This window comes from Podarcis erhardii (genome assembly GCF_964252035.2).
Source record: "Podarcis erhardii genome assembly, chromosome: 6".
Taxonomy (NCBI): domain Eukaryota; kingdom Metazoa; phylum Chordata; class Lepidosauria; order Squamata; family Lacertidae; genus Podarcis; species Podarcis erhardii.
Genome location: NC_138510.1, coordinates 36,785,975 through 36,799,728, shown reverse-complemented (window position 1 = coordinate 36,799,728; position 13,754 = coordinate 36,785,975). Strand labels below are relative to the sequence as shown.

Here is a 13,754-nt window from a genome sequence, read left to right as displayed (position 1 = left end):
CTTAAATCTTGGTACTGCTACTGCAGCCTGCATTCTTGAATAAGTTATTTCTCCTGTTTACATACTGAAAAAGCAGATGATGGCCCAGCTATAAATGAATCATGTTTGAGCTCCCTATTACTATTTATCTCAGGGGGTTAAAGCCAGAATTTTATAAAGAAATCCTAATTGTGCAAGAGGGAATGCAGTGTGCAGTTACCTGCATCCACCTAATGCAGTGTAAATTCACTTTCTTGTTGTGCAAGACTTCTTTGCATTCTTTCCTTTTGTGTCCAGCGGTGTATGAGAAAGGACTGGTATTAGTTTGAATCGCAGATATGCTGGATTATAAAGCAATCAGAAATAAGAAAAGACTTGGGAATGGCACTGAGTGCAGAGGCTTAACCTCTCCTTTTGAAACTGACAGGAGGAAACCCCCCCTCCCTTTTTGCGGTTCAGAGACTGACAGCTAGATTTCTATTTCGAGCTGCATTTAAAGTTTATCATGAAATTGTTTTGGGGGACCAGGGGGAAGATGAACCTTAAATCTTAAACCCTTCCCATTTCCAAGACTGTATCAGATTTTATCAGGTGTTTTTTCTACTGAATTGTCATTAAAGCTTCTAGAATTTACAACGTGTATTATGTTATTGAATGAGACACTGCCCTGCTTTCCCTTTCCACCCACCTTCCTGTTGTAGTACTGATGGAAAAAAGAGAGAACAGGGGCAGAAGGAGAGTAGGTCAAGTACACATTATTCTAAGTTTCAAAACACATGTCTTTTTAGCACATTCTTGGGACTGCCCCTGTCGTCTTCTTTACAAAAAACTTGTTGTGGCTCTGTCTGGATCAGAGTCACAACAGTGTATGCAAGGAATTCAGTTTAGCCTGCACCTGTGTTATGCTCTTTTTCTAACTTCTGCCTCTGATGCAGCCTGCTGGAATCTGGAATCTCCAGCAACTAAGGTATTGGATTACCCCATGTTTGAGTATTGAAAGGGAAATAAAACTTAACCCCTTTGAGAAATAACTTTCCCGCAGCAACATGTATTGTAGAAGGATGTTATGCTGTAGTTTAGACAAACAGAGGTCCTTTTCTTGCAGGAGTCTTTCAGGAGTTGGGAAACATGCTTTTTTCTTTCTCACCCCATGGATAAGTAAAACCTAATCTCAAAACACTGCTCAGCTAAAGTGACATTCTTCCTCCCCTGCAGCAAGATTCTGCTTTATTGCCATTGTGTCATTTTTTATTTCTGCCTGCTGAGGAGATGACGCCGTGAATGGTACAAATAGCAACTATTATTCACAAAGCCTTTGGAGATCTGCATGTTAAGGGAGCAGCTGGTACAGTTCGCAGATTGGAGCAGCAATGTTTGGCTCTTTGCCTGCCTCTGAAGTAAACATAAGAGTAAGAACGTTGGTTTCCTCCGCAGTTCCTGGCACAACTGTGGCCATAAATACTGACAATGAATTTGCAGCTAGGGGATAACCAAAGTGGTGCAGCTCTGTGTAACTCTCAGAAGTCCTTCTTGAGGAAGAATTCCCTAAAGGTTGTGGCTGTTTTCTTTCATTCTAGTGTAGTCTTACTGCTGTTGGTGCTGGCGGCACATATGCAGTTCCTTTTCTTGGATCGTGAACTGCTGCCATAATTGGTAAGTTCAAAGGTACAAAAGAAGAATCAAGTTTACATTCAGAACAGCTGTGACCCATTACAAACCAGTAGCATGCTCAGGGCTGCTAGTGGTACTCCAGCAAGCATCTGGAGGCCCACGGCTTCCCACCCATGACATTTTCCTCTCCAAGCCTTCTCTATGCACCAAAGTGAGAGGATCCTGCTCGGAAAGCTCCATCTTACTGTAGCAAAATGCAAGGAACATGGTCTTACCTGCTGCTTCACTTTGCCTAAAGAAGCCAGCCAAACTGGCTGAAACTGCAATTCTAAGAACGTCTGCTCAGAAGTAAGGCTTACTGAATTCAGTGGGGCTTACTCTGAGATAAAGGTTTAGGGCTGCAGCCTTAGTTTCGCTTTGGTCTAAACCACTGAGCCTCTTGGACTCGCTGATCAGAAGGGTCGGTGGTTCGAATGCCCGTAATGGAGTGAGCTCCCGTTGCTCTGTCCCAGCTCCTGCCAACCTAGCAGTTCGAAAGCACGCCAGTGCAAATAAAAAAATAGGTACCGCTGTGGCGGGAAGGTAAACAGTGTTTCCGTGCGCTCTGGTTTCCATCATGGTGTCCCGTTGCACCAGAAGTGGTTTAGTCGTGCTGGCCACATGACCCGGAAAGCTGTCTGTGGACAAACGCCGGCTCCCTCTGCCTGAAAGTGAGATGAGCGCCACAACCCCAGAGTCGCCTTTGACTGGACTTAACCGTCCAGGGGTCCTTTACCTTTATAGACAACCCAGCTCATTCCTTCAGGGAACTCAAGGCAAGGCACATGGTTCTATCTCCATTTTATCCTCCCAGCAAACCTGTGTGACAGGTTAGACTGAGAGATAGCAACTGGCCTAAAGGGGAGCTTTGTGGCTGAGTGGATGTTGGGACTCTGATGCTGAGACCACCATTGCCGTACTGACTCTTGCTAGGAATGTTGCAAGCTAAAAAAAAAAAAATGGTTTATGGGAAGCTATGTTTGGCAAGTTCCAAGTCTATTAAATTAAACACGAGTGACCTGTAGCACTTGGGAGTACAGCAGTGTGCAAAGCAAGGAAGAGTTACAATAGATTGTTTCCTACTTTTTAAATTACATATTGTTGCATTAATAGAGGCAGATAACTTGGTTTATCTTCTGTAAACATAGGCAAGGCATTTTAAAAGGCAGTAATGCATTGCTTGTTCCACAGCAATGGATTTTGGAAGCCTATTGTGTTACGGCAAGAGAACCCATGAGGAGTTTTCAATTCGTTAGGAAAATCGTATTTTAAAAATATAAAGTCTAGTGCCTTCTATATGAATTCTCTCTCTGATCGGGATTAAAAAAAATAATTAAGAGAATGCCATTGCTGTTCTCAAGCAACACAAAATTCATCCACCAGATGGCACCATCTACAGTTACATGCTCAATAGTATTTGAGGGTTGCTAATGAAGGGGGTTCCTGTCCCATGACGAGAGGTATAAAATGCACTTGCGTTCCGATTGATGTGTATAAAATCAATCGTTTCTCCCACATCTCCTCCCCAGAGCCTGCTTTTTCTATCTGCAAAAAGAATCTGGCCACTGTTTTATTTAGCAGTAGGGGTTAGGAGGCCAGGGGGACAAAGCCGTTAAAGTAGGATAACCCTGCCAACTTTCTCACCTTTTGCATTGGGGGGGGGGACCCATTTCCATGTACCCACCAATGCTTCATTCTTATTGCTATGTGCTCCTTGCTCCTCCCTTCTTACCTGTGAACCACAGAATCAATCACTCTGAAAGGAATGCACAAGGTCCGTCTACATGAGAAACAAAGCAGTTGTAGTGAGGTGATAAAAGAGTTGTCCGCCTGCCACTATCAGAATAGGCTGGCCCATGGTGTCAGATCCCAGGACTGATAGCATTTAATTTTTAAAAAGTCTTTACATGTTTAGAAAGTGTAGTAAGTTACTAGCCTCCCTTTTTCCCCAATTGCAGGTGGTACACATGGGAGTCCTGGGCAATCTCCTATCCAGTGTTTGAAACTCCCGTTGTTCTAGGCGCATTTTGTGAAAGGGAATTTCATTAGTGTGGGCAGTTTCTGAGCTCTGGGCTCAAAGATTTCAGATTAAAACTGCAGAGTGGAAGGGAAGGAGGACCTTTTTCTGCCTCCCCACTACTCTTATGAAAGACTGGAGAAGAGACCCTCTTAAGAATATTACGGGGGTGGGAAGGGGAAGGACTAGACCATGTGAAAAATGAACATAATATTTTAACTGCAGTTCATTCACTTTCAGCTTTCATTCAGTTCATTCACTTTCAGCTAGACATTCTGTTGTTGCGCCTATAACCTCTGTTTAAGGTGCCATTTAGCTCCGAGCTTTCATATCTCAGTTTCTAACACTGCTCCTATCCCAGCACTGGGAAAAGAGCTTAAATGGAACACACACACCCCCCCCCCCCGCTCTGCTAGCTTTCCACCTACTTTTTAAAAAAATAGTCCAACTATCTGGACTCTGAAGCGAAGCAGTTCATCATTCTAAGACCTAATACCCACCAATAAAGGTAAAGGGACCCCTGACCATTAGGTCCAGTCGTGGCCGACTCTGGGGTTGTGGCACTCATCTCTCTATTGGCCGAGGGAGCCGGCATACAGCTTCCGGGTCATGTGGCCTGCATGACTAAGCCACTTCTGGCAAACCAGAGCAGCACATGGAAATGCCGTTTACTGTCCTGCCGGAGCGGTACCTATTTACCTGCACTTTGATGTGCTTTTGAACTGCTAGGTTAGCAGGAGCAGGGACTGAACAACGGGAGCTCACCCCGTTGCAGGATTTGAACCGCTGACCTTCTCATTGGCAAGTCCTAGGCTCTGTGGTTTAACCCACAGTGCCACCTGCATCCCAAAACCCACCAATACCCTTGTATTAATAGATTTGCCCAAAGATAAGGAGCTGAGTTGCTACACTTTATGGAATTGTGAGGAAGAAGGTAACAAGACAGATACGATGAAGCAGCTGAGAAACTTCCAACACAGGTTGACTGCCCTAGTGATGCTCAGCAGAATTAACACAGCTTCATACAGTTCAGTGTGCAGATGGACAGCCATATAGCATCCACAACAAAAGAGTCGAGCTCAAGTTTGAATTAATTTAATGAAGTGAGAATACAGTATTGCCAAAAACACAAGGCACTGCTGCTCCAAAGAGAAGCAAAGATTATTTCTGACCACTACAGAGCGCAGCTCCTAAATGCAAATACAGGAGGCCATTTTGGCAAGACTTACCCCGCTTGTTTTAGCACATTTGTGGAGAGAAGCCAGTGCATTCATTTGTAAACCAGAGGCAGGCTCCACATTCTCAGATTGCAATATTCAGAAATTTAGCTTCCATAATTTGTAAGAACAGGAAGACACAAGGGTAAGCACTGGTGAATCTGTACAAAGCACTGAAGAGTAGGATTAGTATAAAATGGGAGCAAAGAACAATACAGAGTTGTATTGCCTGCCCAATACAAAAAGGACATTGTTTATAAGGAGGATTCAGAAAGACACCTCTGGCCCTTGAGAGAGCTGGAAAAGGCAGCCTGGGCATGCAGCACAGGAAGAGACCATGTAGATGCCTATATTGTGTGTCCCAGGAAGTTTTACTGTGCAGAGGGATGAAGGACATAGCCAGCATGTTAAATTTTTTATTCTAGATAGAGCTAATAGCTCCACCTCTCCACCTTGACCCCATCTGTGGGGTGCATGGAAAGGGAAAGATACACTTCAGACAGCACAGTCACATCATCTGCCAATGCACCCCTTTTACAGGAGGGGGCAACCTTTGCGCTTTTTGTTCTTCCTGACTTGCAAGGCGGCTCGAGTTGCCATTTCGAACACTTCCCGCACGCCGTCCTTCGTCTTGGCTGAGCACTCAAGGTAGCCAAAAGCATTGATCCTGTTTGCCATGTCTCTCCCTTCCTCTGGTTTCACTGGCTCCTTGCAAAGACAAAGAAAAAAACACAATCCAAATTAATGAAACCTCTGCAAGGCTCGATTTAAGGAAGAACTTGAGTTAGTACAGGTGTAACACCCTATCCTGGCCGAGAAAAGCAGCACAGCTCCTCGCAGAAATATGGGTGGCCATTCTGGCAAGACTGAAAGGGCATTCTCAGATGAATTGGGCGGCGGGAGGGGGGGAGAGGACGGTCCATGTATAGAAAGTGTCAGCAAGACCTTTTCCATGCTCAGATATATACTCAGTGTTTGGAAGGCCAGAGGGCTGGGCAGTTCAAATTCTGGGGCAGGGGCAGGGCCAGTGCTGTGGCCCCATTGGCGCTTTCTATATGTGGACCCCCATTCACACAACACTTGAAGCAGATTTTAGCATCCTTCCTATAGTCATACAGGGTAAGATGGGGGCTTAATCTTTGTACCTGAGAACTTTGTGGTTCATGTATCTGCCCCAAGCCATCTGGATGCAAGGGAGAGAGGGCAGCGAACATGTACACGTCTTAGCAAAATTTGTTATGGGCTTCTGCAGTGATCAGATCTCCTCTGGATCACTATTCCATGCTACACTCTGCAGGACACTGCCCCATCATCAATCTGCAATCTCTGCCATCTACCTATATGGTGTCTCTGTCTTACCCTGGTGCTAGGCTTGTGGTCCTACTGAAAAAATCAGGGAGTCCCTCCCAAACCAGGCTCTGACTCTGACCAGGGTTAAGTAATTCGTTCCGGGGGTCCATTAATTCGTTAATTCACAGCCATCAGTAATTCTGGGGGTCCGTTCTTAACCTGAAACTGTTCTTAACCTGAGGTACTACTTTAGCTAATAGGGTCTCCCGCTGCTGCCACACCGCCAGAGCACGATTTCTGTTCTCATCCTGAAGCAAAGTTCTTAACCCGAGGTACTATTTCTGGGTTAGCGGAGTCTGCAACCTGAAGCATATGTAACCCGAGGTACCTCTGTACAGCCTGAATGTTTGATAACGCTCAATAGCAGTGAGCTATGTGAGTTTTAACTGCCAATACCTCTGCCTGGAAGAGATCTTACTGACCCTGCTCAGAGGCAGCTTCACCACCAGTCCTCCCCTTCTGCAATGGTTACTGTGTTGGGGAAAGTGGAAGTGGGAGCAACTTCCCATGGACTTTCTTGTAAAAGCCCTGAATATCCTCCCAAGAATTATGAGAAATGTCAGAACTGATGTAAGAGCACCATTGGAGAAGGGCACTATCTTCCAGGTGGACCAAAGATTTAGAGTATATGGCTGCAATATCAAAAAATAAGGTAACATGAAATCATAAGGAAAGGTGGTAGTATCAGAGTTGTAGAGTTGGAAGCTACCCTGAGGGTCATCTAGTCCCAACACCCTGCAATGTAGAAACTCAACTAAATCCATACATAATATTCCAGAATCAAGATGCTTGCATCAACCTCCTAAAAGCAACCCAACATCTTTCTAGGAGTGTTCCACTAAAGAGCAAATGATTATTCACAAGACATTTTGTTCTCTTAATTGCCATTATAATATGAGATGGGAAACTTGGGGGGGGGTGAAGTTAGTATAACAATTCAAGTACTGACAAATCATTCTAGTTTTGAAATAATATTCTGATCTCCCAGAAAGAAAAGTGATTCCCTAAATTTATTGTGTGAAAAATCCGAAGCATTTACAAGTTTCACCTAATACTTCAGTGTAATATTTTAAATAAGATGCATATTGCATCACACATTGTATGGAGTAGAGCACAGATCCCTGTATACTATTTAATTGCGTCAACTATCTAATTCTTCTTTTTTTACACACTTTTAAGTTTTTTATTTACTTTTGAAGATTTTTCACATGATCCTGCTTGGAATAATGCTCCCTAGTTACAGAGTTTCAGAATATACAAAAGGCACTTGTTTTATTTGGAAATCTTCAGTTATCTCACCCATTTTAAGGGGTATTGGATGACTTGCTGTTGAGAAAAGGATAGGAGGTATATAGATTCTCCCCAAGAGCACTTTACTGCATAGCAGCAGCCATCAGTAATTCTGGTATGAAGAGTTCTCCAAGCTGTGGCAACAGTGGCTGCTGGTATAAAGCCTTCCCAGAAACATCACAATGACAGCATTACACAACATTATGTAAAGCAAGTGAATTATTTCTTGCTACAAAAACTCAACAAGCTTTTTTTAAAAAAAATAAAAATAAAAAAATACAACAGGCTCCTCCTACCTGTTTCATCTTTGCCAGTTCCCTGCGGGTGTGATCATCATTCCGCAAGTCCTTCTTGTTCCCCACAAGGATGATGGGCACATTAGGGCAGAAGTGTTTCACTTCAGGTGTCCATTTCTCTGGGATATTTTCTAGAAAGGCCAATCACATTCTCATGAACCAGGTCAGGCCATGAAATAAAAGCCCTCCTCCCAATGAAGGACAGATTCACAGGTATAATAATCCCATGGCACTTAAAAAGGAAGCTGTTTGAGACCTCTTCAAGACAGGCCATCCCGAGATCCAGTTCGTTGCCAAAAGCAAGACTGGATACAATGAGAGTCCTATTTCCAGAGCCCTGGCCAGCGCATGGCTGAGAGCCTGCTCTCCCTACCACACCCTATAGAAGCTGAAAGGGAACACTGAACTCCCTAGGCCAATGAAAGAAATAAAGTGACTGGGAATATGGGAAAGCTCTCTTCACACAAATCTCAGAGCCACAGCAAAAAATCCCTGGAGACGTGAGCAAAGATCAGTTTCAGAGAGACAGAACACCACACAGAAGGAGCTGTGCAGAAAAGTTCAAAGCATTTCCCAGCACACACACTTCCCTGCAGAATCCAGCTATGACAAATACTGTCATCATTATTAAGTCTATAGCGCCAGCAGATGCCCAAGGAGTCAACGCAGTTTTGTAGTTGTGTAAGGCCCAGTTAACTGTTTGCCCTCAAATGCAGAGGCAGGATCCTATCGTCATCCTCCAGCCAACAAGATGCTGTTTAACACAGAACTGCTCTAACATGGGCCTTGCTGGTTATATCCTGCATCATCTGCCAAATCCGTACACATATCTATGTGTAGAGGCTGTTTAAAAGTGTCATTAACTGGAGTTTTAGAGGCAAAGTGTTATCTGTTAAAATGTGACAATACTGCGGTCCATAAAGTCCTATGAATAAATTCCTAGTTAGAAATAGCGTTCCTGATTCTCGATTGTGCATTTGAAAGCAGTGGTTACTGGAATAAGGTTTCCCCTTTTTCAAGTGAGAAAAATACTGCAAGCAGCCAAACGTGTTTGTAAAGCCCCTGGATAACAGGGCAAAGCAGCTGCTTTCATGTATAGACCAGTAGGCCTTTCTTTATTACCTACTTATCTCATTTTTAACTTGTCCATGACCAAACAAGGTGGGGTACCTCAAACAATATAAAAGAAAACCAGCGACAATTTCAACAAAATTATTAACACATGAATCAGCCAGTGTAACCTCTGTTCTTCCTTGTTTGTTCTACAGAGATCCAGACTCGAATCCAGGTCTTTCATGGCGGGGTGGGGAGACAGGCCAGGGGTTCCCCACCACTGATCTTGCTCAATGTCTGCTGGCTCTCCAGAAATGTCTTTTCCATCTACTGCTACTGACCATTTTAACTGAAGATGCCAGAAATTAGAATTACGTTCACCTACTCAAAAAAATGTGCTCTACATTGAGCTATGGCACTTCCCTTAACATTCTTAGACCACAGCAACAGTTGTGGAAACTGTAGTTTAAGGGTGCTGGGAAATGTAGCTCTGCAAATGACTGCCTAACAACTCTAAGCACCCTTAATAAACTACAGTTCCTATGATTCTTTGCAGGAAGCTATGATCCTTAAAGTGTGCTTTAAATATCTGGTGTGAATATGAGCAATGTTTCCCAAAATAGCCATTGCTTATCTGAATCCTGCAGGGACTGGAAGAATCACTACTTTGAAAGCTAAATTAGGTGTTTCAGCTTTCCCAACCCACCCGCCCACAGAGTTCCCTTGTATCCTGTGGGTGTGACCATGAGCCACCAAATGAGCAGTGTCACATGCCCTGTGTCCTCACGGCCTCTTACCTCAAGCCTAGAGTGCCATAGCCTTACCTAAGCTGTCTGGACTATCAATTGAAAAGCACATGAGGATAACATCTGTGTCTGGATAAGAGAGGGGCCGTAGCCTGTCATAGTCTTCCTGCCCAGCCGTGTCCCAAAGGGCCAGCTCCACCTGGAGAGACAGAAGGAAGTTTATATCAGTGAGCAGCAGCATCAATACCACTCTGGATAAGAAATCAAAGCAAACAGGACCACAGACCCTTTTTTCTTTCTCTCCCCATAGTACATCTTGGTTAACAGGCAGCTTTAAAAGCAACCTGGCACAACATCTACCCTAATTAAACTGCCTGAGCCCAGGAATTGATTATGGCCATTATCCAGTGTGTTTTATAGGACTGCAGCGCTACCCTCAAGGGTGCCACCAAACAGTGTCAGATGATCATGAAGCTGTCAGGAGACGCCAGGTCAAGCTCACAGCAACATCCCTCCTGACCAACGTGGGATGGTCAGTTACAAGATGTGCAGGCTCACAGAGATAACAGCATGACATCGATACCACCTTAGAACAGTTCTACTGAAGTTACTGTAAACCTTTATTGAGTATTTATGATATGGACAGTACACAGCTTGATCCAAAGGGAAAACCTAACTTGAGGCGGGAGTGGGGACGAATAGGATGAAATCAGGGTTTTGGCAACAGGTGACAGAGGTGGGCAAGAACATTTTAAAGGGATTGGTGTCAGAAGGAGCAGCATGAAGTTCAGCACTCAGGGATGAACTGCAACAGAAACTGATGTGATATTTAGTTGGGGTTAAAAGCATATGTACGCTCAAAGGTGCGCCTGCTAGCAGAGAGAGTTACCTGTTTCCCATCTACTTCAATGTCAGCAATGTAGTTTTCGAAGACGGTTGGCACATAGACCTCTGGGAATTGGTCCTTACTGAACACAATCAGCAGGCAGGTCTTCCCGCAAGCACCATCTCCAACAATCACCAGCTTTTTCCGAATCGCTGCCATGCCTGCAGAAAGAGGAAGAAGGCTAGATATGAAACACAGATCACGAAGACGCTGGAATCCTGCAACAGGGGTGGGCAAAAAATAGTTTGGGATCTACTGGTAAATTTCTTGGTGATTAGCAGGGTATTGGCAAATGTTTCTGACTCCCCATTGTTTAATGATAAGCAACAGCAAAACAACTTTTCTACCCAAGTTGGGCTGCTAAAATAAAGATAAGCTACTAGCCAGAAGTGGACTTTCATGTGATGGGTTGGCGGCCTCAATTCTGTTCCAATACTGGAGGCAAATTCCTCAGCTTAGAATGTACTCAGAGGCACCTTGTTCTTTAATTCTAACTGTTTGTCTTTTGAACTTAGCTCTGATGGGTCGATCTTAAGGCTCTAATAAAAACCCAAAGCAGATTGGACAAACCCCAAGCCTGCTCACCCTTATGCTACTGGATAGCTCATAACTCCTTCTTGCCTGAAAATCCCTCCTGCTACCATACAGCCTAAGGAAGTTCATTTTATACTTTCCCGATCACCTCACAATTCAAATAAGCCACGCTTTTCTTTGACTGTCTCACTGACTTCACTTGCAAGAACATGGCTGGGCTACATTTCAGAACAGATGTATAGATTAGCTACAAAAACCACAAAAATGTCACTGCACACCAGACTTTCTGCGGATTTCAATCCAGCGGAAGTTATTTTAGAAACCATCAAGTGTGCCTGGAGAGCACAGTGATGCAACACAAACAACACTCAACATGAATAAGCATTTATACTTGAGAAAGGTCCAGCTGAAATATTTAGATGGCAATATTGTGCAAGCAAGGAAAAACAATTATCCTTATGACTTATAACATGTATCACTGCCTTTTCTGGACAAACATTCTGAATATTATATATTACTGCCCTTCCCTTCCCCAGCTTCAAATTTTTGAAGCTGCCCTCATTGATGAGGTTTTTTGGGGGAGGAGGTGCTCTAATATGTAGTTTCAACCCCAAATCTGCACCTATTGGATTTTGGGGTATTATGCTAAAGGCACTGGTGGACTGTGCTGGGGAGTGGGGGGGGGGGAGAGGAGAACTTTGCTGTATGGAGCAGAGCCAACAAAGGGATTCCATGGGGAATTCCAAGGGATGTGTGTAAGCACATTCACAGCACAGGAAGCTGCAGCCAGATTTCCTCTAGCAACATTTCACCCTGCATATATAAGCAATGCTCCAAGATAGAGTTGGTGTGGGCTCCGAGCACAAGGATAGCCAGAAGTCATTCTGAAGGCTGGAAGTCCTGTACAAAGTTTTGCCCGCACTCTTGCCTTACAAATCAAGAATATCACACAGGTGTCTAAATTAGGCACCTGTAAACAGAAGGGAGATCAGTGATGCAGCAGAACACCTGCCATGTAATGAAAAATCAGGTTAAAAAAGGCGAAAACACCTGGGATATGAATGTTTCAGAGGCTCGGTATTTGAAGTTCAAAGAACTATAGTGCTTGATTTGTCTGGATTTGTCTGCTGGACTGAACACTCTTGCAACAGAAGCCAGTGTACTCCCCTGGCAATTACACACACAAACCCCAACACAAACCCCAACTCCCACAACACAGGGGAAAGCACCAAGTATAATCAAGACTTGTGTCATAAATAGATTAACTAATTAGATTCAGCTTCAAAAAGCAAGATGAAGTCCTCATCCATTTGTTCAGCAAGTGAGCAATAAGCATTCCTCCTACTCTGCCTGAAGCCAAGCTGACTATCAAGAAGGTTGCATCTGGAACATTTTGCCATAAACCTAGACCTCCAGAATACGTGCAGTATTGCACTCCTTTCTCAGCTGCCAGACTTCTCAGGGGCAGCAGCTGTATAACTTTGATAATCTCTGGGGTTAAGGCGACTGTGCTGTTTAGCATTCTGACAGTAAAAAGAGGATGGAGTGTTAACAGGGCTGAATTTAAGCCTTTCTAGAGTCCCCAATTCTTCAGAATTATAACCTTGATTCAGCCAGCAGACACAGAATATGTCAGGAGTGAATGCCTTGTCATAAGACTTGCTAATTTGGAACAAACCCTGCCTGATGTGTAGATGTCACAAGCCCTAACGCAAGACTATACAGTCTAGAGGTAATAATCTACACAAAGGCACAAGCATCAACCCACATGAAGGGGGGAAACACACCCAATTCTAGGTTGTTTAAAAAATAAAACTAAACCTGAATCTAGTATTCAACTATCTGAGACATTTCTCCAGCTCCCCAGTCATGAAACTGCTAATATTGTAATTGTTGGTTGGCATCTGTCTGTCTCAGGATACAGTGGAAGAGTGCGCCTTCAGGGTGAAGTCAAACTGTTGGAGCACTACAGCGCCTGCTGTGGCTGTAGAGACCGATATGGGAGAGACATGTTTTGTTGCAGCTGGGGCAGATGAAGGCATCCAGTTGTGCTGATGCAGATGTGCCATGGTATTTCTTCTCTCTGTGCTCCTCCCAGCAGTCATTCCTCCTCCTATGGTCACTGCTATGGATATACAACCTGACTGTCTCCAGGTTCTTTGTGTGTGCGTCATTTACAAACAATATTGCTTGGGTAGGAACCTGTCACAATTTTGTCTTGGAATGGAGACATTGCCTGGTTCAACAGACCCCCATCATTCCATGAATGGATGTACACATCATCTTCAGTCAAGCTGAAGGCATAGGAGAGTAACAGGGAGAAGAATATGCCCAAGAGAGTTGGGGCAAGAACACAGCCCTGTTGCACACTGCTCTTTATAGGGGAGGCATCCAAGGAAGAGCCGTAATGTTGTTGTTGTTGTTTAGTCGTTTAGTCATGTCCAACTCTTCGTGACCCCATGGACCAGGGCACGCCAGGCCCGCTGCCTCCCGCAGTTTGGTCAAACTCATGCTGGTAGCTTCGAGAACACTCTTCAACCATCTCATCCTCTGTCCTTGTGCCCTCCATCTTTCCCAACATCAGGGTCTTTTCCAGGGAGTCTTCTCTTCTCATGAGGTGGCCAAAGTATCGGAGCCTCAGCTTCAGGATCTGTCCTTCCAGTGACCACTCAGGGCTGATTTCCTTCAGAATGGAATGCCTTTATGCAAATCTATGGTGACTCCACACTTGGAATA

General features: G+C 44.3%; 1 protein-coding gene across 3 annotated transcripts in view; it reads right to left on the bottom strand.

The window, feature by feature from the left end:
* Positions 1-4,725: 4,725 nt before the first annotated feature.
* RHOC (ras homolog family member C) overlaps positions 4,726-13,754 on the bottom strand; it is a 29,987-nt gene continuing 20,958 nt past the window's right edge. For all 3 annotated transcript variants that reach the window (XM_081865060.1, XM_081865061.1, XM_081865059.1), the window contains exons 2-5: positions 10,488-10,645; positions 9,677-9,797; positions 7,800-7,930; positions 4,726-5,571 (exon numbers count right to left, since the gene is read on the bottom strand). In XM_081865060.1, the coding sequence (XP_081721186.1) occupies positions 5,398-5,571; positions 7,800-7,930; positions 9,677-9,797; positions 10,488-10,643 (582 nt within the window). In that variant the 5' untranslated portion in view covers positions 10,644-10,645 and the 3' untranslated portion in view covers positions 4,726-5,397. The remainder of the gene's footprint in view (positions 5,572-7,799; positions 7,931-9,676; positions 9,798-10,487; positions 10,646-13,754) is intronic.